General features: G+C 39.0%; 1 protein-coding gene across 2 annotated transcripts; it reads right to left on the reverse strand.

Moving 5' to 3' along the window:
* Positions 1 to 99: 99 nt before the first annotated feature.
* On the reverse strand, positions 100 to 27,870 carry LOC111594875 (sodium- and chloride-dependent neutral and basic amino acid transporter B(0+)). 2 transcript variants are annotated; one of them, XM_023308361.2, is made up of 6 exons: positions 7,644 to 7,728; positions 6,560 to 6,752; positions 4,700 to 4,931; positions 2,465 to 2,610; positions 2,270 to 2,406; positions 100 to 2,209 (listed from the first exon to the last, which is right to left on the reverse strand). In XM_023308361.2, the coding sequence occupies exons 2-6, from the start codon at positions 6,695 to 6,697 to the stop codon at positions 460 to 462; spliced, it is 2,403 nt and encodes an 800-aa protein (XP_023164129.2). In that variant the 5' UTR covers positions 6,698 to 6,752; positions 7,644 to 7,728; the 3' UTR covers positions 100 to 459. The 2 variants fall into 2 exon arrangements, with proteins under 2 accessions (XP_023164129.2, XP_023164126.2); XM_023308358.2 differs by lacking the exons at positions 6,560 to 6,752; positions 7,644 to 7,728 and adding exons at positions 13,260 to 13,886; positions 27,539 to 27,870 and having other exon boundaries at positions 103 to 2,209.
* Positions 27,871 to 27,876: the final 6 nt, after the last annotated feature.

Below are 27,876 nucleotides of genomic sequence, written 5' to 3' on the forward strand. Positions count from 1 at the left end.
AATATTATCATTATTATCATATAGGACAATCTAAAACATAATACATATATTCAAATGTTTAACAGACTCATACAAAATACATAAACACATACATACACAAAATATACTCGCATGCATTCACAAAATATACGAAAGTGTCTACAGGTCTAAGATAAAGCTTAACTACACGTTATTCTGCTTAGTTGTGGCGGCTGCAATGACAACTGAATTGTGTATTTATCGAAATTTGCTTAGGCGACTATTTAAACTAATGCTCTCGCTCTGTTTATCCTTATCTTTATGTTTATCTCTACATGTATTTACAGATGAAAACTAGAAGATACACTTTGCATTTGGGCATAGTTCGTAGTAGTAGTTCGTAGCTTAAAGATAGATCTGCACAGATTCAGATACATTTTTTTTATTTTGGATGCAACAAGTCTTTTGGATGTGAATGCTTCGTTTCCGTCTGGTCACAGCTCACAGCTCCGTCGAGTATTCCTCGGGATTGATGTTGAACTTGCGCCAACAGATGTGATCGCCAGCAGCCGTAGACGTGGGCGGAGGTAGCTTGTGTGTATTAACATTCACCACGGAGCTGGCGGAGCGCTTGATGTGACTCGGATTGTGCGCCGGTGCCGGCGCCAGGCAACCAGTTGAGCGGCCCAACGGATTGCGGGACATCGCCGGATTAACATTACCATTGGCCTTGCCATTGCCATACGTAATTGACTCATTGGATGGCGATATCTCAATGCGCGTGGCATGGCTACCGGTGCCGCCATCCGAGAGGCGCCTTATGTACACCACCTCGCGATGCTTCTCCACAGTCGACGGACCCGGCGGCAAGCGAGTCAGGGTCTGCGGCTGCGCTGTTTGGCGTGCCCGCTGCGAATACCTCAGCGGCTTGCCATCGCTGGCCTGGAATGGCACATACTGCTGCGTGATGCCTGGAAACTTGTCCACGCTAATGTCCTCTTCGATGGCCGAGTCGCCAAACATGGAGCCACTGTAGTTGGGCGAACTGTTGCCCGGCGTGGAGGACTTCCAGTGCGTCTGCTGCGGATGCACTGTCTGGCCGTTGGGGCCAAGCTTCTGGGCACTTGAATACTGACCCTTCTTGATGGAGTGCGTGTAGTCGCGAGTGCCACGACGACGCAATGTAAAGTCGCGCCGTCCCGTGTCCTGGCAGACGGAACGCCATTGCTTCCACGAGTGACGTGCCAGCGGATCAGCGGGACCCCACTCCTTGGCTGGCTTCGAGGCCTCACAGATCATGCCAAAGAAATTGTATTCCACTTGCCGGAAGATCTGCACACAGGCAATAATCATAATTACCGCCAGGGCGAACAGAATGGGCGCCCAGCGTGGCAAATAGCCCGCAAGCAGGTCAAACTGATCGTCGTCGGCGCACCACCAGACCAAAATGCCCGTCAGAATGGCCGGACAGCTGCACCACATCCACATCCAGCCACGGAAAATGGGCCGTCCAATCGAGAATTCCAGATCCGTATAGATGTTCTTGGCGCCATAGATCCACGTTATGGCAATCAGCTCGAACACCAACGCCGTAATGACCAGAGTGCCCACAATGCGTGAGTCCAAGACTCGAGCAATCAGAAACTTGGGCGCTGCGAACGACATCACTGCAACAACCAAGGCAATCAGGCAAATGACATAACTGGGCCGACGAGGCACTAGCCGCGTTGATGTATAAACGGCAACGGTGATCGAGACGAGGGCTGACAGTATGATCAGCACATAGATGAACGAGGGTATCAGATGACGCAGTATCTCGCCCTCCGACTGCGCGCCATACAGAACCCGATCGTAGATGGCAGTCAACGGCTTCAGCTCGTCCATAAGCGGAAAGCCATTGGAGGAGAAATCGAACTGTACCATGAACAGAGTCACGGCAATGGCATTGATCAGCAAATTGAAGCACAGATAGACCACAGAGGTGCGCACTGCGTCGCCCTTGTAGAGGAACTTGCCCGTGACCATGGGCATGGCGCCGAAACCGCAGTTCACCGAGAACAACACCTGCATCAATGCATTGAACCAGATGTTGCTCTCACCAAGCAACGAGCTATCAAAGGCCCACAGCTCAGGAAAGTAGTGGCGGGAGAAGGAGTTACGCACCTCCCAGCCGGTCAAAGCGCAGAGCAAACAAAGCCCCGCCAAGCCATAAACAAATAAACTGCGACGCAGAATTTTGCCATTGTGAGTGCTGCCGAATAAAGTTGCCATTAGAAAATATTCAGTCCCAATTTAAGCTGCTCATACATACCACAACATGACCACTATCCACAGACCAATCAAGCCCGCTGCCAGCAATCCAAAGTAGAGCGGATTGCGCCAGAAGGGCGTCAGGAAGGTCTGCTGCAAGCACTCCTGTCCGCTGTTGCCTGTCACCGTATAGCCTTGCTGAAAGCAGAGCGAATTGTCTTTACATATTACACAAGCTCAATATTCGGGCACTTACCATGCTCAGCTTCAGGTTGCCCACGCACTCGCGAAATGGTATTCCATTGGAGGCAAACATGCCTATGTAACCCAGCGCAAGCACAGCCTGCAATGATATCCATATAGCTGACACCCATGATGCAAAGCGGCTAATAATGCTGGCCCCTATTTGGAATGACAAATTTTACGTATTAATTAAAAATAAATTAAGAAGAATTCAATATAATTAACGAGATTTATTATTTGAAAGACTTCCGGTTTGAAGTTTCATAGCATTCAGCTCGATCGAAGGTCGAAATCTGCGAACATAAACACGTAACGTAACGTCTAGCTCCCACTACGTCAATGAGTTGCTAATAAGTTTCATAGCACTCAACTCGTTCGATGTCAACAAGAATTCAAAATTCTGCAACCATATATATAACGATACGTTTAACTCCTTTTCTAAATATATTTTAAGTCTCATAGCACTCAGCTAGCGTGATCAACCAGAATGCAGAATTCTGCATGCCGTAACGTAACATTAATTATTTGGGTGACCACATTTCAAAATTATGTTGACCAATATTTCTTATATTGCGCTGCCAGAAATCTCGCTGATTTGCATATCTTCTATATCTACATTGGAGTAACCACATTTCAAATTCAAACTCAAGCATAAATTCAAATGCAATTTAAATTCGAATAACAATTACCAAAAAAAAACTATTGCATGTGGTTTGCTGATTGCAATCAGAAATACATTTCTCAATCCAAAACTGGAAGGCATTGTAATTAATTTAAAAATATATATATATTTATATGGTGAAAAAAAGGGGCGATACAGCTATGGCATTCCTTTGCAGCACCCAGCATTATGTGTATTATACTGAGGTCTTTTTCGAAGGTGTTGTGTCGTAATTTGCAGTTTTTTCATTTTTGCTTTTTGCCATTATTAGTATGTTGCTCATATTGCTCATTTTTGAATATCGTTTGTTTCTTCGTTACAATTGTGTTTTTGTTTCTCTTTTTTTGTTTTTCTTCAGTATTCATTTTCCTTTGTTTTTTCTTGGTTTATACTTTTTGTTCATTTAGAATTTGCCTTAAACGTCTCTATGGTTATTTTTTGTGGACGCGCCAGCTCGGCCAATCAGTGTCCATAGCATGTCCTCGGCTTGAGGTGAAGAAGGGAGGACTGCCGCCTAGGACTCTGTCTGGCCAATTGGCGTGTCAGCGATTACACGAACGGGACACACACACCAATGCATTTTTGCAGTTTTTAATATTTTTTTTAGATTTTCTGAGAGATTTTTTGTTGTCCTGATAACACGATGATGATATCTTTAATCTACTAGGTCACATTTAAGTTAGTTTACTTTCATTGTTTTTTTAGTGTATTTTTATGCGTTTTATATGTTTTTTTGTTTGCATTGATATACTTTTGGTCAGATAGTATCTTTTGTCTTCTTCATCAATTATCTTTGCGTATCGTGATTTCTAGTTTCGACTTTTTGTTGCATTTTTATTCAGATATACATGTTTAGTATATATATATAGTTCTGTGCTTCATATATTTTTGCATGTTGCGTTTTGCATCAGAGAATGACGAAAGTTTGCGCAGCGTTTGGTTTTTCTTTGTCTGTTTGCAGTTGCTGTTGTTATTGCTCTGCAAACATAAACCGAACGGACACAATTTCAGAGTGCGGATTCAACGGGCTGTGTCCAACCGTCTTTACTGCGGAATCCACGACCGCCCCAACAGCAGGTCTCTGGCAATCGCTATTTAAACTACGTCTCAGGGAATTCTGACTTGGGAATTGTAAGCGAAATGCCTAAAAGTGCAGCCAAATGCAAGTTCTCTCGATGAGCTTTAGAACTTTCCGCAAGGACTGCAGCTTTTATGATTCATGCAGCTTCACAGGAAATGCTTGCAAAAAGGGTTGTTTGCTTGCCACCTGTTGCTCCTGACTACTTGTCGAGCAGAACTGCAAGTTTTACGAACTAAAAGCTTTTCATAGAGGGTAGCTTGCCACCTGTTGTCCATATGTCCTAGCTGTTGCTGCATTCAAATGCAAGCTTTCTGCTTGAACTTTTTCACAGGACTGCATTGGATATGCATAGTTCACCTGTTGCACCTGGCTAGGCATAACTGCACTCAAAAGCAAGCTTTATGTCTAAGCTCTCATAGCTTTTAAGGGATTGCAGCTTTTCCGACTCATTCAGCTTTACAGAAAATTTATTTGTGGGCCATCTGTGGCACGTGTTAGCTACTCACCTTTGAATATGGGCGATGCACGCCAGGTGTGCGCCGCTCCTTGGCCCAGAAATTGACCCACAGATATCTCGAGCAGTATCATGGGCAGGCCGACTAGAAACAGCAATACCACATACGGCACCAGATACGCCGAGCCATAGTGGTCCAGTTCGCGTGGGAAGCGCACCACATTGGCATAGCTGACGTTGAGGCAAATGCACAGCACAAGGCCGCGAAATACCGAGCATTTGGTCTGCAAAGAGAGGCAAAGGGGGAAATACATTAGTCACATGATATATCATTTATATATATATGTGTTTGTGTGTGTGAGTGTGTTGAAAGACAGGTGTCACTAGCATCCGCTGGCGAATGCTTAAAATGTGAAACACCACCCACAATCCAAAAGTCATTTCCGGCACTTCCGCTTTCGAGTTGTGTAATTTTCTTCAATTCGTTTAATAATTTGTCTCTCTGTCCGTCTACCTCTTTGTCTGTTTATTTGTTTTACAGCTCCATTTCGCGCACACATAGTTAGCTGGCCCCTTGCGCAGCTAGTTCTTATATTATATTTATCTAAGCGCGTAATGAGCAGCAAAAGAAAGTGTAGCCCATTACGAGGGTCTCAGCGACCAAAATGCCGCTGCCTGCAAAATGTGCCGCATAAGCCCATTAGATGCGGAGCAAAAACGCCAACAACTACAGCAACAATAACAACAACAACAACAAGCGCTCTGAGTACTTTCAAATATAAAACTTCACAGCTCCAAAGCCAAAATTACAACAACAAACGATTTATATATAAAATGTATATAAAAACCAAAATCGCTTTGCCACTGGGGAGCGCTTTTAAGTGAAATTCATTCAAGAGAGCGCGCGCGCGCACAGCGAGGCGACGCGACGCTCGGTTATCCGGACGAACGGACAGACATGACGTCCAAGTAAACGCAGTTAATAAAGCGAAAACCGCACAGTGAAAATGTAAACAAAAGACGCGAGCAGCTCAGCTGAGTGCGCGCTATTCAAATACATCTGTCTATAGATAGGCATTGACTAAGCGCCCGACTTCTCAGCGAACTAATGAAATATATATGCTTATAAGCGTTAAATATCATGTGCCATATCATGCATGCATCCATGATATATATATCGGTCGACATGTCTATACACAAATTACTTATGTATAGAAAACAAACCAAGCTTAAAACTAAAACATTTTTAGCTACAACTTTTTGCATCTTGTTTTTGCACATCATTGTAGAGGGTATTATCATTTTGACAGGCATTATGTAACGCACGAAAGGTAACTTGAACTATTCTATTAAATACAAGCTTGATTCCAATCAAAGGAATATTTAATTTGAGCTATCTGCTTCTGTTTCTATGAATCCCAACTCATATGTATCTGTATCTTACAGAGTAAACACTATTCTCAGAAAACTTTGCATAGGCGTTTACTTAAACAGACTTTTATATTGTCACATCAGCTGATTTGGACACCTATAACATATGTCAGTATAAATTTCTTTCAAAGAAGTTCTTGCATAAAAAACGCTCGACTAAAAACTGATGTTTGCAGATTCTCAGCGTGTTCTATAAATTAATATGTAATATAAACAAAATCTCATGATTATTTCACTTCAATTTGAGAGAACCTCTATCAAATAATAATCTTTTTGTAAAAAAAAGTATTTGTTTTTCAAACTAGTTCACCAAATATGAGTTTTTCCAATCTATCAAATTCGAAATTTTCTCTGTCTTACAGAATTCACAGCTATCATTCTATTTCATAACATAAATCAGTCTGAAACACTTGAATTAGTAAACTTCGACACATCGAGAACACTCCTCCATCCATCATTCATTTTTCCTTCGATTACTTACTTTGCGATAGTATCTGAAGGGCACATCCTCATGCACAACATATAGATAATCGGCTAGATATTTAGTCGTTGGTATTTCCATCTTTGGACAGATTTTATATTGTTTATATGTGCAACAGAACTTGTCATTTTCTTGCATTTGATATAATTTGCATGTAATTACTTAGATTTGCTTTTAAACAAATTTTATTTAACTAAAATAATATCAAAAAAATTTTTAGATTTTTTACTTGTGATTTATAAATTACTTTAAAACTCCATTTAGAGCAGGTAAAAATATATTTTGTTTATGTTATTTTTTGTATTATTTGAACTTTTTTTACATATTCAAGTTTTTTTAAAAATTATTTATTTTATCTTTTTTTTAAGCCTCGACATTTAACATTTAACATTTTTGGCTAAGAAAACAAAAAGGCTCAGCAAGACAGTGGAATGCATATGTATACGTATATGTATATGTAAACGTATACGTATGTGGAACAAGTTATCACGCTGCGCAGCAGACGCTTTAAATATTAATTGGCAACACCTTCATTGCTTAGCCCTGAACTGCTTATTGAATGTCTTTAGCGAAAACGTCACAGCCATAACAACGCATCATATAACAACTACACACACACACACACAGACATCTGCTTAGCCAAAATTTATGAAGAAAACAAACATAGCTGATACCGACGCGTGCTGGTTCCGTAAACGAATACAATTGTCAATTGCAGCGAGACTATAATTAGATATGGATTGTGGCCACTGAGCATTGCAGACGCGACATGCGGCGTATGCGTAATGCACTCCAAAATGCAATCGATCGGCAAATTTCGTCTCGCACACACACACACACACACTCAGACACTCTTTGCGGTTATTTGTATTCACACGAGCAACACTCCGCATCGGAGCAGCGTCGACTTGCGACTGACTGCTCAAAACGTAAATCGCGCGCGCAGACGAATTTTGATTGGGGGGAAAAATCGTATTGAGAAAACGTGAAACGAGTTTTTCCATTAAAAACTGAGTTGAGCTGAGCAGACGACGATTTATGTGATTTTCCTCTTCAAATCAAACGGCAAACACCAGACACTCACTTCAGCTGAGGCTGTGCACAGTTGGAAGCTCTTTACGATCTGGGGGTATCGCCGGGAATTGGGGAGCTGGGGAGACACTTGGCAACTGACACTGGGGGCGACCACACGTAGCGTGCGAGCGAGCATGAACCGAACTGCTCTCTCATTAATGCAGAACTGACTCCGGCCGGGCCACTCGATAGACTCTAAAGCGTGGCTTTCCACATCGCACACTGGCTGTCAGCAGTTAACGTTCAAGCGCCGAGCCGAGTTCTGCCGAAGCTGCTTCGTTCGGCACGCCTCAACAATTCTCATTGCGTCAACGAACGAAGCAAAGCATGTGTTTTTTCTGATATACTTTGCGTCTTGTTAAACACATTTTTATGTTTTTATTCCCTAGTATCTACTTTTCTTATTTCTTATCTACTTTTCACTCATAAAAACACACGCCCACGAGCTTCGACTGAGAAAGTTCTGAAGATGTTTAGAAATCTTTGAGGCTCGCTGTCGTTGCCAGTTCCCATATCGTGAGCATAATTAACTCGTGCAGGAAGTGGGCTAAGCCAAAGTAAAGGCAAACCAAAGAGAACCCATCCATTAGACTCGGTCTTCGCTAGTGTCTTCTTCTCACACTTTAATTGAATTTCGTTTTGACACGTTCTAAGCAGAGCAGAGCGCCGAGCGCACAGCGCGCACGCAGCATAATTTCATAATTTTTTATATAATTATTATGTAAGCATGCGAGCGAAACTGGAGCCATGGATCCGATCCCTGGGTGCCATTATTAACAGCGAACACTGTAAACGATTAAAGTCTCAGCGTCTTGTTTGGTGCGCGTTAATAGAAAATAAAAATATTATTTGTGACGCACACCTCAGTTCAAAGATATAATGTGCTGGATATTTGGCATTAGCCAGAGACAAGCTGAGCACGGAAATGCGAATACAAATTGTTTCGTTTATTGGCCAACTCTATACACACATATCAAACTGATCGAGCTGCTTGGCCATAAAGCTATCTGTGCAACGGATATGTCGAATCTTGATCGATTGCCTGGCAGAGCGTTGAGAGCGTGACTTTCCCGAATTTTTTAAGTGTATTTGATAGGCATTCACTGAACGGCACTTGACGAAGCGTATACCCTATAGAAATGACCTTGCGATTGAAGTTTGTTTGTATACATAGTTAAGCACTAAAATACTTATTGATTTATCGCTTTATGGTAGGAATGGAATGCATACTATAGTGACTTATTTTTCCATTTGTCTCAAGACAGGCTTGGCTTGGTTTCAAATCTATAAAAACTGGTTAGTACTATTAGCCTAGCTGTCCATCCGTCTGTCAACAACACTTAAAATCTGAAACATCTGCTCGTTGGTACTCGAAAAATCTGTATTTCCTAAATTTATGGCCCCAATTCAATTCACCTAACTTTACGGGGTATTTTGCAGTCACACAACCTACCCAACAATAACTCACGTTGTCTGTTTGTGCTTGTATATTTATTGTGGCATATAGAATATTGAGTTTTCGCCTTACGTTTCGTTTAGCATTCATAATTGCTTTATTTTCATAAGCTTTTGGCGGCTCTCGCTGTGTGCCCCGCATTTCAAATGGCCAAAGTGGCCGTTAAAATTGTGCTGCATTTGAAAATAATATAGCGGCCAAATGAGGTGAGGCAAAGCCTAGCAGAGTAGAAAATAATTTTGTTGAAAGTGGCCTATAAATAAACCCTTTCATTAATTACTTTTATGCTTTTTCCAGCATAGAATTGATTTCGAGTGGCATTTCTTCGGATAGAATTCATGATGCCTTATAATTGTGACTGGGCATCTGTTTTGTAGTTGTCTCTCACTTATAAATTTATATAGTTTTTTATGCGGCTGTCAATTGTCGCAGCTCAACGCGAAATTGGAGTGTGAAAATGCGTTCACAATGGATAGTGCGACTCAGAGGCTGCACACAAAAGCAGCATGAAAATCTTTTGTCAACAGATTGAATAAGAGCCGAGTGAACGCTTTGTATGCTCGGACAATCCCTTTTGTGTCCGTACTCACTTACACTTGCCCATGTACACTGTGAGTGTTATAAAGGGGGATGCATCTGTTGGGCACTGGAGCATTGCGGTCTGTCTGTCTGTCTGATGTGTGTGACATGGGCTATTGTTTTACGATTTTTGGTTGCCTTTCGTCTAATCAGTGGGCAAGTGAAAGGAATTGGAGTCATGAAGCCATATAGCTGCCATATCGCTAACTAGCCAACTGCTCCGTTACACCCAACCCGGTAGCGCAGTGTTGCGTTGCGTTGCGTTGTGCCTCTGCCATTGCCCAATTGTCGTCGTCTGCTGAGATTCTGTGAAGCGCGCACACAATATAAAATTCTACTAGCAATCAACTGCGCGCACACACACACATCAGACACACACACACGCTAACATCTTAGCCACTTTCACTGCGCCAACCGCTTTCAAAAGTCTTGTTCGTCCATGCAATTCTAATAACCGCCAATTATCATATTGCTGCCCACAACAACAGCAGCAGCAAGCAGCGCAGCCCCAAACGTTGAAGCCGGTTTGAATTGAGACTATTTGTATCACTGCTTGAATGCAGCCGACAGATGACGTCATCATCATTCAGCCAACGCACCAAAACATTCAGTCAGTCAGTCAACCAGGTAATCATCAGCCACTCTCAATGAAGCCCGTCATCCACTCGAACTATATAGCCATGTTGGGGCGCAGTGCCTCTTAACGCACAAAACGTGCAATTGACGTCTCCAAATTTGCACCAAAATAAAAAAACAAAAATAAAACCAATGCAAAAAAACATCGCTGCACATTTTTCGTTTTGTTGAACTTGTTAATCAGCGAATTGGAAACGAAAAGGCATAAGAGATGAAGTAACTGACACAAGTGCAGCTGTGTGCGTGTGTGTGTGTGTGTATGCGTGTATATGCACACCCGCTGCACACACAGAACGGGCTTGGCTGCTACTGGGCGGCTGCTTGCTGTGGCAAGCAATTGCAAATGAGTCTTGAAAACATTCATATGTGCATGTTTATAATTATAATTAGGAATGCGAATGTAGGTAGATTAAATATATATATATTAAGGTAAAAATAAATATTTATATATATGTATATATATATATATATATATATATATATATATATATATATATATATATATATATATATATATATATATATATATATATATATATATATGAATATGTTTTGCCAGCTATATCAGTTGTTTAACATTTAATATGCCTTTTCATTATTACAACTTTAACTTTCTTACCACGAAATAAAAGACTTAAGCGACAAACGCATTTTGCCCCTGTGCTTATGCAATGCTTTTTTGATTTGAATCGACTTGCGCTTCAGCTGTGCTGCATGCTTTTAGGCTGTTGTTGCTTTCGATTTGGAGTTATTTCGAACTCGAATTATTACCTATCTGTTATATTCGCTTTTGTTCATAAATTTTGTGTTTAGATTAAATAAGTATAAGACTGATTTAAGTACAAATCAAAGAAGGCGAGAGCGGGCTTATCTAAGTTCAAAGAATTTTATATTAAGTACTTTAACTCCAAGCTTTAGTATGCTGAGCTTCACTAAGCCAAAATTGTTTTTATTTAAAGAAAAATATTATATTTCTTATACTCAACAGGTTTATGATTTAGAATAACAATTGTCTTATTTTGCACTTCTTTTCGAAATTACAGTATTTAATATTTTCGAAAATCTGTTCAAGTTATTGTATATATTTTAGTATATCTATATATATATAGTATATATTAAGTTCTATGCCATCTACAGCATATTTATATAAGTCTTAGTTAAAGCCAGAATTTCTGTAAGTGTAACTATTTCTATAATAATGTCAGCATGATAACAACTCAATTAGTCATCCCTAAATTCAAATTAACGACAAGTGTAAAACGAAATGAGCAATTAAAGCCAATTTACAGAGCTCTTTGGTATATATTGTCTGCATGCACTTTGCACTCATTCAAGCTCAGAACATGAATACGAAATGCAATTAGCGCAAATTGCTAAAAAACCGCTAGGCACACACTCAAACTAACTGGAAACAAGCAATTGCACAGCTCCGAGGGCATTAGGAAATGAATGATGGTCAGTTGCGGCCTCAGCAACAGCAATAGCAACAGCAACATCCATAGCCCAGCCCATGCCTCACTAACCCAAATAAAGAAATTCAAAACGGAGCACTAACTAATGCCGAAACTAGTTTTACGATGTTGTACAGACAACCCTATAAAGCAGGCGCATTAAAACTCGCTGGAAAAACAAAGACTCTGCCCGAATTTTGACAAACGACGTGAAGTCTATGTTGATTGTCCTATTTCTACCTCTATCTCTCTCTCTCGCTCTCCGGCTTTCAGAGCTATCAGAGAGAAACACGTTTTGATTATTTTGACATATTTTTGATTTTAGCTGATCATCGAATGTAATCGCCGTTCAATATGTTAATGAGCAAGGCAAATAAAAAGTGCGAAATTTAATGTATGCGAAAAAATGTCATATAACAAACATATGTATGTAAGTTCAGCCAGCCACGGAAGCTGTGTGCTTAGATAAGTTGGTTTATACATCTGCATTTCGTATCACACGTAGTGTGTCGACTTTAAAACAGATCTAAGACGATCTTAGGCGCCCCAATCGATCGATTCGTCTGAGAATATTCTCAACTGGCGGTACTTGGGTCACGTACATTCCAAATTTTTTGCGCATTATTCAACAGCTCTCAGAGCTTTGGTGCCGTGAGTAATTGATTCATTCATGACTGGCTAAAAGCCATAACAACTGATAAGCAGACACTCTATATGGCATCTATATATTATTTCGTGCTTAGATTGCGCGCGACAGACAGCAGAAGATAATCAGATATGAAGAGATAATGAAGAAGTTATTTAAAGCTGTGTGAACATTTGAAAAATGCGCTTCGATAAAGTCGAAACAAGATTTTAGATAATGTTAGATAGTGTACAAATTGTATAGATGTATATATATATATATATATATATATTTACATGTATATGTTTCAAGAATTATTAATTTTGGTAAATGACCAAAAAATGTTAACTCTTGGGAAGAGTTTTTATACTATTTCAGAAGCTGTTAATATATATTTAACGAATTTTAGTTTAAGAATCCAAATCTTATCTATATATAATCTTTACTTCTAGCAAATTGAGTCTTGGGTTTGCTGTGCAAACGGTTTATATATAGAGTTTTAACTTGAAATATATATTTTCTCATAACACCATTTGATAAGCACTATTACAATCATAGAGCCAAATAGACAAATGTTCCACAACTTGTTCAAGCTTTTTAACTGTAAATAGCACATTTATAAACAAAATTGCACACATTCCCCTTCAATATAGTAATCTGGTTATATATACTCTTAACGTTATTCCATGTAAATCCCCACACCTTCCCCGCAGCTGTCTTATCTGCTGCTTTGATTCATCCTCCGGCGCAATTAAATATCGGCTATATGCGACAGCAATACTCTGAGCTGGTTATAAATGCGCTCAAGTATAAAAATACGTTTCCCATAAACAAAACAAAAAAACCCGTAAGCCCCCGCCCCTCCCTGCCCTTTCTTACCTGCTGATTTGATTCATCCTCCGGCGGTGGCAGCAACTTGGCATTGCTCGCTGTGGTTATGTTGTGCGCGGAATGGGCCGAGGCCGAGGCCGAAGCCGAAACTGTGGAATAGTTCTTGGAGACGCCATCGTGCAAATCGTGCTCATGGTAGCCCTGAATATCGCTCAGTGTATTGTTGCTGCCGCTAAGCGTGATGATGCCGCTGGAGCTAATGCGACCCGAGGTGGCTGTGGTGCGTCCCCCACCGCTGTCCACCACACTGGACACAGTCGAAATGCAGCTGCGCGTTGTCTGTGGCGAGGGCGTAACTATGGGCAGCTCGCCATCCGCCTTCCCACGTCGCATATTCAGCCAGGACATGCGCTGTGGCTGACGACGATCGAGGGTGGCTGCCGTCGTGATGCCACCCGCGCCGCCAATGTAGACACAGGTGCGCGTGTTGCTGGAATCACTGCGCAGCCGCTGCTCGCTGTCAGGGCGTGGCAAGGTGGCCATGCCGCCGGATATGTGTTTGTAGATGGGCGTGGCCGTGGGCTGCACACTTCTAGGCAAACTGCTGAGCTGCTCAGCGAGGGCCGCGTCGCTGCTGCGACTCTTGAAATTGTTATTGCTGCTCATCGATCAGATCTAAAGAAGGCAGAAGAGAGATCAAAGACAGAGGAACAGATGTGAGTTGACGGCATATTAATGAGTTCAAAAGCTTAACAAATTCACACGAAATCTCAAATATCCGCTTAAAACTTATTTTCAAACGAAATGATTCACATGCGAGGTTTTTGTATGAGTTTCTTGGATTTGCATGCGAATCGAATTTGTAGCCGAGGCAAAGTCACATCTAACGAAAGTAAAATTTATCTCGCTAATAGTGCAAATTTCTCGCTGGGAGACAAATATGTACGAGAAAGTGAAAGGCCCAATTCTGGAGTCGGTGCAACAATGGAGTTATCCGCTATATTATGCGCGATTATGACATTATCTGCGGCCGACTTTCATTAGGTTCTGTTCCATCTTTTATTATACAATACAAAACATAATATGTGGCAATAACTTCTGTTCGCCCGCTTTTTGCGCAAAATTTCACTGAACTGAATTCAGCTGCGAGTGTTCTTCTTCTTGCTGTTGTATTCCGCGTTTTTATCTGTCTGCCCGCCTGCCTGGCAGTGAAAACACAGAAAGTGTACGAACATATGAAAATAAAACGCGCAAACAATGTCGTAAAAAGCAACTGTTTAAATACTAAATGAATACAAGGAATATGGCTCAGGTTACAAATGTGTACGAATTTATAATCAAGACTTGAATATTCAACAGAACCACAATTTGTAGTACATTAAGCTTTAATGAACTTGGCAAATGAAATAGAATATAGCTGGATAGATAGAACTCTCCTATGAAAGCCAAAAGGGCTTAAAATGGTAGGTGAATTGTGCTTAATAATGAGCTTAATCGAATGCTTTACGTCCCAGTAGAGGCTGTGGCAGAGTTTCAAGAGCTTGCAAAGGCTTTCAACTATTTAAATAAGTCTTTAATGTATTGTCTTAGTAAAGAAGCTTGTAATTTAACGTATGTTGTTTCCTCTCTGATTCATTACTAAAGGAAACTTTCAAAAATTGTTCCATATAAATTCTCTAATATACTCTTTTACCTCTCGAACTTATTGTTCGCTCATATTTCTAACAGGAAATTGCAGTGGCTGAAGTTAATCTGCTGTCAAGTCTAATAAATAACAGTTTATTTGTCCGTTTTTAAAGCAGCTTTCAGCTAATATTAAATTAACTCAAGAGCTTTATCGAACGTATTTTGCATGGAAACAATAAAAATTTTGTGGGTTTTTTATATTTCTTTATGGAGTGAGTCGAAAAATCGACTGTCGCCTATCAGAAAGGTTAAACAAAAGTTGTGTCATTATATTAATGACTATGTTTGTTTGTTTTTGTTTCTTCTTCTTGTTGTTGCTCTTGACAAATATAAAAACAACAAAGTCAAGCATCTTATCGTCACGATGGCACACATTTTATCTTGCCAAGTTAGCTGGAAACAGGCACACACAAACACGCATACACTAAAAATAAACAGCTCTTATCACAATAACTTGGAATGCACACTTTACAAAATAATTATGCACGCTTGCACAAATCAATGAGCTGAGCTCAAAATGCTCAAAAGCCATATCAACAAAAACAACAACAACAACAACAACATCAACGGTCAACAGCTTTTATCACGAGTTCGTTGGCATTGCTGACCACGAAACAGGCCAACAGCAGGCAACACCCTCTTTGGATACGTATCTCAATCTTGAAAGCATTTTACATACTCACACAGAGAAAACTTCACTTCATTTGTATAAAATGTTTATGGGCGGCTCTTAACGCAAATTAAGGCACCAAAAAGTGGACGCCGGCTGCGGCTGTTTATTATTGAAAAAGTTTTGTTTGCAAAAAGAAACCAGGCGCCAGCCCCATTGCAAGATTTGCAAGCAATACAAATGCAGATACAGATACAGACGGCAGATAAAGATACAGAGACAGCTCAAGATGTAGATATATATATAGATATAGATATAGATAGAGTAACCTGATATGCATAGGCAAACAGAAATGCTTAGAGCATATACAGTAGCGCCTCTGTTGAAGGGCCGATATTCGCTGGACCGTTGGAACCTGGGCGTCAGTTTAGTGTCTGGAACGGAATTGGAGAAGTTGTATAGCACTTGAAAGTGGCAATAGGCGACTTGTACAGACGGCACTCAAATGACGGACAGTGCATTAAGTTACAGGTTAATAACAGGTAAATATTACTGCCCAGCCACTGCACCTAGATCATTACGAGCCGAACGCAACTCTTGACAGCCTTTCTGTTGCTTTTCTTTGTGCACTCAAATTGAACGAGCGACAAGAGTGAAAAAAAAAAACTAAGTATGACAATGTGGATGCATTGTAGGCAGGCGCTGCCATGATAAAGGTTCTGACATGCCAAGTAACAAGCAGCAGCAGCAGCACCACCAACGCCGCCAACAGATGGCATAGGCAGCCGCGCGTAACCACAACAAACTCGACTCGGACCCGCACTCAAAAACTCAAAATACAAAACTGGGCCCAAAGTCTGGAACTGAAAGTCTGAACATAAACATGCCATTTGGCCCAAACTGCACTTGCCGGCAAAATAAAAGCGCTTTTACTCGTTGTTGTTGGCCATAAAACAAGCCAAACTTTTTCGTTTTCTGCTTAAGTCTAAATAGTTCTCGGAAAGCAACAGCCGGATCCATAAAAAATTGGTAAAATCAACAGCGTTACGACCTGATACAAATTCGTTAAAAAAAATTAAAATTATGCAAAAATTATGCACTCTAATTGCGCCTGCTAAAAATGCAAAAAGTAGTTCGAAGGCGGGCAACAATTGCAGGACAGTGGATGGAAGAACTTTTATGCATGTATATACTTTTAGATAGAATACTGAAAAGTTAATTTACAGAGCGGATGCTTCTAGGGGAGTTATAAGAGATGGCGCATGAACTTCCTAGCTGAGTTTGATTAGCATATCTTGAAAAATACATGAACTTGGGAGCGGTGCCACATCAGGAAAGGAAGCATCATATAGACGATTTGGACAGTTCTAACAAAAAGAAACGATTCGCCCTTAGGGAAAATGTTAAAGCATGAACAAGTCCTGACGTATTCAATTTTATAAGAGTAAAAAAATCTACCAAATAAAAGTCTTAGAATAATAAAGAATATACATACAAGAATATACTATATACAAGTTCTCTCAGTGTAGCATATTCAAAATGAATTTAAAGTAGGGAATATGTAAAAACAAACACAAAATAAAATCAATTAGCTTTGGCTCGATGTGACCACCTATGCTTTCTCTAAGGTCTTGAGGCGGTCCAGAAACATATTGGAAGCTGTTCGAAGTTATCTCGCCGACATCTTGGCAGTCACGCGGCAGCTGCTAAACGATCTGCAGTTGTCTACATTTCCAGTGCTGAACCCTATAGTATATGCTCGACTATACTATATATAACTATGACAAAATTCTTTCGTAAAACATAGGAAACATAGACTTCGACTAACATTTAATCAGCTGAACTTTAGCCAAGCTGCCTGCACAGATCCGGGAAGTAGCTACATTAGTTCAGCTTGACCTCTAGTTGGAGCGAAAGTACAAATTAAAGCCGCATTAAGGGGGTACGGGTGAGTGCCCTCAAAAGCCTGAACCTATTAACAAATGTCACAATTATAACACAAAATGTGATTTCCACTTCAAAAGCATATATATATAAAGTATATATAATTATTCTAGTTAAAATAAATACGCGATTCTGTGACAAATTTGCAACTGCTGCGCAGCAAATTGCAGTGGAAATATTTTCATTAGCTTTGAGTAATTTCGATAAGCTTCTGAAAGTCAATTACCCAGCCAGAGTCGTCTATGTCTGTGTGTGTGTGTGTGTGTGTATGGTAGTATCTGTATTTAATAATTGAAAGTAGCGTCGCTTGGCAAGAAAGGAAAGTAAAACTAGAGGCGGATCGTTGGTTTGTTTGTTGTCGTTGTTTATTGTTGAGCGAAGCAGCGCCATGAACGAAAGTAAAAACAACAAAAATAGAAACAAGTTCAACATAATAGTGCATAATACGAGCATGACGATGCGTGCCACCTGGCACCTGCCAATCCATCAGATACAGATACAGATACCGACACGGCTGCAGGTACAGGTGACTTGTCATTTCGCAGTTCACTTGACACAGTTTCGCATGCAGCTAGATTATGTAAAATGCTTTGGTTAGTCTTTCAGTCTAACGATGTTAACAAGATGCAAGCTACATGCTACAAGCTACACGCTACATGCCGCGAACTACGATCTACAAGCGACAAGCTACAAGATACGAGTAAAAGTATCTGACAGATGCGAAGTATCTCTCTCTGTTTATTTGCTGCAGCGCTGATTGCTTTTTATTGATTGTTCAATCGAATGTAATTAAATGTCGGCGGGGCCAGTGGTGCAAATCAGTATACAGCCACGCCTCAACAACAACTAAAACACAGACAACGCTTCATTGATTTCATTTCATTCATTTACAAATGAAATTTTTTAGCTTTACAAATTTAGCAACAAATCGTCAAATTGTGCCATTGACTCCATTTCGCCAGCTGTTCCACAACTTTTTTCTTTGTTTATTGTTTTTTTTTTTTGGAGCACATCTCGAAAATGCCATCTTTGTCCAAAAACACGTAGCACTTGGAAATAATAAAGATCAAGGCAGACTATAAGAGAGCGAGCATAGCGCGTTTTAGGACATGGACAAACCATTTCGAACACCATTTCGAACATTAATGTGCCAGATTTAGTAGTTTGATGCAAAATATTAAACATTTTAGAGCTCACCACAAATTACACTCATTAAATGAGCTATTGAAGCGCAAAAGATTCGTAGAGTACAGCTCTGATACACTTATAGAGGCTACTTCCATAATTGTCATGAAACGTGCAGAGAAGATGATCTCTGTGAGCTCATAATGTATATAAGATTAGTATCTCAAGATTTAAATGGACTTCACACAGAGTCTTCTAGTTGAACTTTATGATATGGCTACCAAAGGCTTGATTTGCCTAGGAGTCAAAAGTCAAATATTTAAGCAATCTCTATAAATCTGAAAAACAAATCTTAAACTCAATTGTTGTATCTATATTTAACTTGATCCTACCAGAATAAGTGTATTTAAACTTCGTCTGGCGCGTCTTAGCTATTTTCTCCTAGTTGTCACTTTGTCAGTGGGTCAAGTGCATATTAAGTTAAACATGTTTCAGCACTTGGCAAATTCAATAATTATGTTTGAAATCATTTGCAGCTAAACATAGCTTAACACAGCACAGGCACGGTCCAGCCTCAGTGCCGGCCTGCCTGCTTGTCTAGTTATGAGCGTTAAGTGCCCGCAGTGATTTGCATAAATATTTATTCGTAGCGCCCTTGTTGCGTTTTTAATTGCAGACTACAGTCATAAGAGGGGGAAGGGGGCAAAGAGGTCTATCCCCACATCATACATAATATACACCTGGCTCAATCATAATCTATGCAAAACAATGCAAACAATCTTTTTGCTAAAAAGCGTGAAACGAACAGCGCCTTTGACTTTTGCTGTCCATTAAACAAAAAGGCATTCACACAATGCCAATTATCGGAATCATTAGCTACAAAGTTGACCCCAAGCCCCGTTCGAAAACAACGCCAACAAATTGAGCTAACAAATAGTCAAAGTCAATAGAATCGTGTCTGTGGCATAAATGAAAACCAAAACTGAACACGAGGCCAAAAGAGGCGTAGTAAACACAATTATTTATAGACAATTGACTAAGGCAGCGCATGTTTGTCAAACAGACATAAATTAAACACGACTTTGATGCGCATCTTCCAGCTTCCAAAATCTAAGAGCACAGCTTAATTGCTAAGCAAGTGAAGAGCTTTGAATATATGGAATTGTATAATATTTGAATAATCAGAGCTGAAGCTTGAAATGAAATTAAGAATTGAATTGAAGAATTGCAGATGAATCGAAACTGAATAAAGATTTGTATAGAATCTTTGAATAATTGAAATAAAAAATTGAATGGAATTTACAAATGGAAATTATATTGATTGAAAGTACTCAAAAGAAACAAAGAATTCAATTGATTAATTGAAACGAAGAAGAATTTAAATGATAAACTGATATTGCATTGAAAAATAAAATATTTAATTGCAGATTTGAGCTAAGAAATTAAATTGCAGACCTAATCAAACTATTTGTGCTCTGTGCAATGCAATACTCTTTTGGTACTAGTTATGCTTACTGTTTAGACCAACACCTTAGAATAAATTTCAATACTTATGCATTCAATTTCCTTGTACAAAACAATCTTCATTGAACAGCGCTTTACAGTGCTTGCCTTAGTCACGCTTCGTATAAATTGCGTTAGCATATTTCAAATCAAGAATATTCACACAGAGACTAATAACTTATAAATAGCCCAGCTCATATTTATGATTCACAAACAAAATAATTAGTTATAGCGGCATCTCGATGCTCAACATCATTAATAAATTACCATTTAAATAAAAATTGATGTTCGCATATTCCGAATGGATTATATTTGCATGCTTGCAAATCTTATTCAAATATTATTCACACACGATCGTGATTTATGAGTATTTGTAATTTATAGATTGCTACACTTCTGGTTTCAATGATAATTCGGTAACTGTTGCTTTAACTGTTAACTGTAACACTGCAAAAAACTGGTAAATGGAGTCGCGTTGCTCCACAAAACTCATTCGGCTGACAGCTTTTACATGGGGCATTGAAATGACGTCGCGTCATTTACATACAGGTTCTCGTTCCATTCATTCACGTACACAAACACTCACGAATATACATATATATGTATCTACACTCGATGTCCGAAAAATCAATTTCGATTCAATTGCGAAATTCCTGGAAATTACGTCGCATTCAATTCAATGTTTTTTTTATTCCATTCTGTTTCGTTATTTATTTCGAGTAATTCTCAGCGAGTCTGAATCGATGCGTTCCCAGCTGAAATTGTACGCGAAACATTCAAATCAAAAGCAATGAAAACTACACAATGCCGCGTTCAGGGTCTGGCTAAGCTAGAGGAAACGCGAACGACAGCGACGACAGGTAAGGCAAGACTGAGCTCACCTCAGCTGCGCCGAGCTGAGGCTACCTGTCAGCTAGACTTGTTGGACATTGACTGAGCAGAAGCGGGCGTTCGCTTACATGAACCGTTTCAGAGCGATGCAGCAACACGTGTATCTGTCAGATACATGTGCGCAAAAATATAAGTATCTGATCAAGCATCGGGTAATTGCGGGTAATATCTGCGAAACACGCAAACAACTGCCAACTGCAGCACAGAAAATATCCTCGCAAAAATCGAACTTGAGAGAAAAAGTAATGAATATTCGAATACTCTTATATGTAGAGACTGTCTATGTTATATAAATGATATAAAACTTCCAAATATATATACAAAAATAAAGGACATTTTTACATATATAAACTGAAGCACAGTTAAACCAGAATGGTTAACACTGAATCAGATAAGACAACCTGTTTTCCTCCTTAAGGTGTTACAAATTTTATGATAGCATTTATAATGGCAAGAGTATCGAGCAGTCATATATGTACATATATTTGAGCACATAAACAGCCTTAATTTCATTGAGAAGAAAACCTTCAAATAAAGTGCGTTTCGGGGTTTTTTTTGTATTGTTCCTGTCTGTCCCAAGAACAAGAAGAAGAAGCCACACAAACAAGAACGAAGAACTGGAGAACAAAGTGCGCATAAACAGGAAATTAATCACACGAGTGTGTAGTATAATGCCAATACCTTTTCACATATATATATATATATATATATATATATATATATATATATATCTTTGTAACTGCCTCCTCGTTACCTGAGCCCTAAAATACAGGCCTCGCTGCCGGCAGTTTGTTCAAACAAAAAGAAACAAAAGTAAGAACGTTGCAGGCGGGCGCAACTGACTGCATAATACGCGCTCATATTAAAATAATAGATACAAATATATACAAATTATAGATGTAGAAAAATTATTATTATAGAGAAGCATAAATTATAGAGACCGGTCTCTAAATATGATGCACAATGATTGAGCTACAAAAGATATTTACACTCTTTAATAGCTAACGATATAAAAAAGTTTAGGATAATATATAGAGGGATTAATAGATATACATATCTGATATGCATGTCTGGCTTTGATTTGTAACTTAAAAGGTCAACTTTAATAAAGATATATAGGTAGATAGATAGATAGATAGATGATAGATAGACAACTAGACAGACGTTAACCAAAGCGAATATACCTCGAGTGCCTTGGTTATAGAGTATTAAGCCCAAAACGTAGATATTTCATTAAGGTTTTAGGGTACAGATACATATACATTTACCCATAGCTGGCGAAAATATTCAAGGTCACAGCACAAACGTTTACAACTTCATTCGTTTCAGGTTCGTCGTCGTTACCGACGTCGTAATTGAATTCTGTTTATTTTGACTTTTCGATTTTTCACACAATGCAAATGTAGCCAGGCAGATAGATAGCTGCAGGTAATGCTAATGAGTTCCTAGTTGCCATTATAAATAGGTTTTTACGATCTTTGATGATGATACAATGTGTCGGCTATGCGAATTACGTTGAAGTCTCTTTGCGTCTTTGAAGATGCTGCTAGAAGCTGTAGCAGTTACCGGTTTCCGCCTCATTTCTAATTATAAACAGACAACACAACAATTATTCTTAATCATAATTCAAGCGAACATCTCGTGCGATAGAACATTTTCCTTAATGAACCCAAAAGAACCCAAAAACAAAACAAAATAAATTTGATACCCCAAAAAAAAAAAAAAAAACAAAATAAAAAGAAGATTAAGCACGCGAGTGCTTAGCTCTCTTTGTTTTGTTAAGTGTTGAATAAATTTAAGCAATTGATCTAACTTGTACTTAAATACTTCCGCTAAGAAGATAATAATACATTAATGATTCCTTCGTAAAATACCTAATTACCTATATTATGCAATGTTTCAGGTTATCCTGAGCACATGAGAATATGTTTGTTATGCATTTCTTATCCATTTCACAAGTTTGGCAACAATGGACTGATAAACTGAAAAAAACCTTTTATCAGGATTCATTTTGTTCTGCGATTTCGTATCTATATGACAAGTATAACAGCATTAGCTAGATAAGCTGGCAATGCTTTGTCAAAAGGTAGCGCATTATTGATTATTTACTTAACAGCGTTACGAAGTTTTTAACCTGAACATAATTAATACTTGGACGATAAATATGTAATGCGTTTCCTTATCAGTAATAATAGTGTGGCAAGACTGACTCGATAAGCTGGCAACACCTTGTACATAATTTGACTGAAATGCCTAAAATATATTCACTACTTAACAGCTGTTTGACAATGAGTCCGAAGGATATTTAATACCAAGAGGATAGTGTGTGTTTTCTAACAATTTGAACAAATGTTAAAGCCACCTTTCCTCCTTAGTTTGCCACACTTCTTAGTAAGATAAGCCAAGGCTATACACCTGATCATACTGCTGTGCCGCCCCGCTGATAGCCGGCCTAAGCACAACTCAAATGTAGTTAAATTAATTGCTTAACACCTGCTAGATAGAATTTCTTTAGAGCGCTTTTTGGTTTATGGAGTTCTTAGTTTTATGTTTATAACACATAATTTGGGCTCAGTGAACCCAACAGTGGAGAAGACTTTGTTCTTCACCCTCTATCATCAAAGCAATTGTGCGTGCAAAAGCGACACGAAGCAAGTTAACATGGAAATGCTCGATGGCACATTACAACTGGGCACATGAAAATAGGTAAACTAGTCTATATACATAGATGTGTATATGTATGTAAGACACGAGTCGACCCAGCCGATCAGCTGCACGTTTCGGCTGGTGAAAAGAAGCCAAACCAGAAGCAGACTTTAAAAGGGGACGAGCGAACGAGTCGAGCCGCCTGTCGGTTACCAAATTGAGTGCAGCGCCATTTTCCACAACATGCTTTACTTTATATACACTTACAAATACATATACATATATATGCCTGTCTCTCTCTCTGTTTTTTTGGTTTTGCTTTGCCTTTTTGGCCACTTTCTTAGCAGGCTGTCTTGGCCATGGCAAAGAACTTGAGCACCTTATATGGGAGAGAGCCACAGGCCCAGAACCGGCAACAAAAATTGCACCACTTTTGAGGGCCGTGCCAGACCAAAGCGGGGCATCATTATCATTATCAAGACCATACCATTTATTTGCTGCAGTGTACCTTACCTTACTGACACCATAAATGGTCCCAGCAGCCGCAACAACAACCTCTTCCATCAAGCTGCTAGAGTTACTTTTAGGCTAGTTTAACAGCCATAGTTGGAGTTGTGTCTGGAACGTTGAAGTCGGCCCTTCAGCAGTGGCTGATTAATGCACTTGGCGTTGCTTGTTTGACTAGTGTTAGTTGTTGCTGTTGCTGTTGCTGTAGTTGTTCACATGGCTGAGAACAGCTACAAATAAGATTCACTGCCCCAGACGCTGTGTAAGCTCTATTATGTCTGCGCTCCATGTGCATATATTTAGTTAGTTAGCACTTGCCGTAACTTTTCTCGCCTGCCCTATACCCATTAAAAATAGAGAAGCAGGGTATATGGTTTTTTGTTTTAGAGTTATGTATAGTAGAAATCGTCGTCTAAACCTAAAAAGTATATAATATGATAATATAAAAAAGCATCTAGACCTGTTCATAGGCGAGCTCATCTATCGTAGAGTACGTAACCCATAGGTACCAGAAACTTGTTTCCTATCGATAACTTTTTAAAGTTAAATAAACTTTTGAAAATTACAAGAGTCTGATTCATCGTATTTTGTATATAGAATCCTCTAGAAAATATAAGAACACCTCCCGTAATATTATGACACATTTAACTTTTTTATAGGTAGCTTTAGGTCTATCACGACGATTAGGGTATTTCCACTGGTTATTTACTTTTTTATATATATATATTATATTTTTTTGTGGGTCTTCGGAGTGACTTCATTTTCCCAGCCGCTGACATGCAACCCGCTTAATTTCTATTATCGTATAATGCCATTGTTTCGAACAATGTGCACTGCACATTTCCAACTGCATAATAAACTAAACACACAAACCATATAAAACTTGGTTTATGTTTGACGTTACAGCCATGCATATGTATAGAGCTAGGTGTTTGTCCACATATGGCACACTTTAGTTTGTTTTTATTATTTTTGTGTTGATTACCAAATCCAAAAATATGTTAAAAATTGTTTAACCGTCACGTATGTCGCCGCCAACAACGTCAACTGCTGCTCAACTGAAAGTTCATTAAATTTTTAGAGCTGGTCAGCGATTGGAGCTCAAGAACTTTGGCAATACTAGCTGAGCCAAGCACATGACCGTCTCTTTTTAATTAGTCTAGTCTGTGAAAATAATATAAATCACAAAAAATTGTCTTTCAAATAGCGGTCACTCGCTTTCCAAAGCATTGCGACCCACTGCAAATGTCGAATGGGCGTGGAAATGGAAATGTCGCCCGCCCAGTACAAAGCAGTTGCAATGGCTGAAATGCAAAAAAAAACTACATTTATGTGTAACAAAATAAGTAAGAAGAGTTGAGGAGAAAAGTGACAACGAATGCGGAATACTCTACATGAATAAAATAGGGCAAAACACTAAAATTGGCTAAATATCAATACTATTAGAAATATCTTCAAATTAAATTAATTGCAGAGAAAACTACAGCATGACTAGACAGGCTAACTAACTGCTACCGTTAACTGTATATCAACTAGACAAACATCTTCACATAACTAAATATACCCTAAGTAATCTATCTTGTACTACAAAAAAAAACTGCCACCTTTTGCTTCTGGGCTAAAACCGAAGTCAACTGACATAGCCAGTTCTTTGCGGCCAACATTTGCCATAAACTGCAAAACAAAAGGCTGAAAGAAAAGGTGTCTGAAGAGCGCGTTCATGACTCAGTTGCAAAGCCCACGATGAAGCCCAGTAATGGCCACCACTGAGGTTACCCGCCCTCCTTCCCCGCCTTCTGATTACCAGTTACCAAGTGGCAGTTGCTCATGGCATGGAGTCGGGTTCGTCTATGGTTGGCAATGCAATATCTGAAATAGCGGCAAAAGTTCTTCGCAAATATGCATTACGCACGACAAAACTATCAAGAATTCTCACAGCGGATATTGCACAGTCTTTAAAGCATTTCCTTTATAGTTAGGCAAATATACAAAAGTATATATATATAAAAATAGCAAAGCAAACGTAAATATTTTACATTGGCGATAAAACTGTTTTTTTTTTTCTTAAATACAGTTTTCAGTCAATAAACAAATGCAACAACCTTCGTTTTGTCACGGTTAGTAGAACGGATGAAATTACACACAGAGCACAATGTGCAAAAATTGCCAATATTTATCTAAAAGTATTTGTTTGAGTTTTATTCTAACTAAAAAGTTAACTTTAATTAGAATATATAAATATGTGTGCGAGAGTGTGCAGGTGTTTGTGTCTGTACACATAAAAAATTTACTTTCCACTACACTGCCAATAAATTCTGTAAAAGCGTTGCCTTCTCTGCGATTCTCATGAATTCAAGTACGTTCTACTTCTATAATGCAAGAGCTCAACATATTTGTGCTTTTACTTTTGCATGTGTCTATATATGTATATATGGGAGTGTATGTGTATGTGTGTATACATGCTTATTATTATTATTATTTTTAATAATCGTCTAATATGATAAGCACAAAACGCATCAACGTATTTAATTTGGAATGATATAAAGGTATAAATATGTATGTAATTCTACGCTAATTATAAAAAATCCAAGATATTATTTATTATAGAATCTATTTTTTCTATAGAAAAATAAATAATAATGTAATTAATAACAACTTCGCAGAGTCATCATAAAATTAATTTCCCTTGCATAAGACCAAATTTAAAAAAGTAATTTCAAGGGATATTTAAAGCAAGTAAAGTTCTTCATTGTACTTTTAATATACCTATTAAACTGAATTTTCATATTTTTCAATTTAAATAAGATTTTCCTATATAATTTAATAGTTTACTCTACAGTTGGGCTATATAAAATTTATTTAGATTTTAGGCACAATGCTTTTTTATGACACATAACCTTAAAGTGTTTTTTTGCCTGCCTTATTTTTTAACACACACACACATTTAAGTCAAGCCAAATCTTGTGCACGTTCTTTAGTTTTTTGTTCGTGGTAAGCAACTAATTAATGTTTATTGACCCGCGGGCGCATAGCGGAAGTTGAAAATGCATTGCAACAGCATTGAACTTGGTTGAGGTTGCCAGCAAGTTGGACCTGCCAGCGGCTTATCAAGGTGGCCAGCTTTTAGCAAAATTTAAAATACAGCTAGTACAACAACAAGGGCAATAGCAACAACAATAACAGCAACTGATGACTGCCAGAACTAAACGAAGCTAGCAAAGAGGCAGAGAAAGGAAACGACTAAGACGTTGTTGCTTTTCTACTTCGTATTCTTTTTGTTCTTGCTTTAGTTGCCTACGTGCATTTGTATGCAAACGAAAAATAAAAAAGAACAGGAACACTCAAAAAAAAAACAAAAGCGTGTGCATAAAAAATGCAAAGGCAACACAAAAAACTAGTCGAACTGGTCGCTTACTTTGTTGTTGGAGACTAAAGGCAAAGGCAAAGGCAACGCCTGCGCCGCCCGCGACGTCAACGTAAAGGATCCGCCGACTATGTGTAGGCCAAAACTGTATGGCACTTTTGAGCCAGTCACAGTCGAGCAATAAGTATATGCACCCCGTTTGCTGCCAATTTATATTCGATCGCGGCTTTTTCAATTATCATTTGCATATCACAATACGCGCGCGCTTATACACTCACACACACACGCACGCAAGCGAGCGTAGACACGAGAGTGGTTAAGAAACGAATAACACAATCGCGCAGACCAACCAACCGCACGGAACGAAGCGCGCAAATTGACTGATGCTA

Source organism: Drosophila hydei, unplaced genomic scaffold (genome assembly GCF_003285905.1).
Source record: "Drosophila hydei strain 15085-1641.00,03,60 unplaced genomic scaffold, DhydRS2 tig00008135-arrow-pilon, whole genome shotgun sequence".
Lineage (NCBI taxonomy): Eukaryota > Metazoa > Arthropoda > Insecta > Diptera > Drosophilidae > Drosophila > Drosophila hydei.

Bases quoted from the DNA above. Each gene is read 5' to 3' on its own strand.
- LOC111594875 (XM_023308358.2), bottom strand. From the start codon at position 13,877: ATGAGCAGCAATAACAATTTCAAGAGTCGCAGCAGCGACGCGGCCCTC. The intron at 4,932-13,259 runs GTAAGAAAGGGC...CTCTCTTTGCAG, and splicing joins AGGATGAATCAAATCAGCAG to ACCAAATGCTCGGTATTTCG. The intron at 2,407-2,464 runs GTAAGTGCCCGA...CTCTGCTTTCAG, and splicing joins GCAACCTGAAGCTGAGCATG to CAAGGCTATACGGTGACAGG.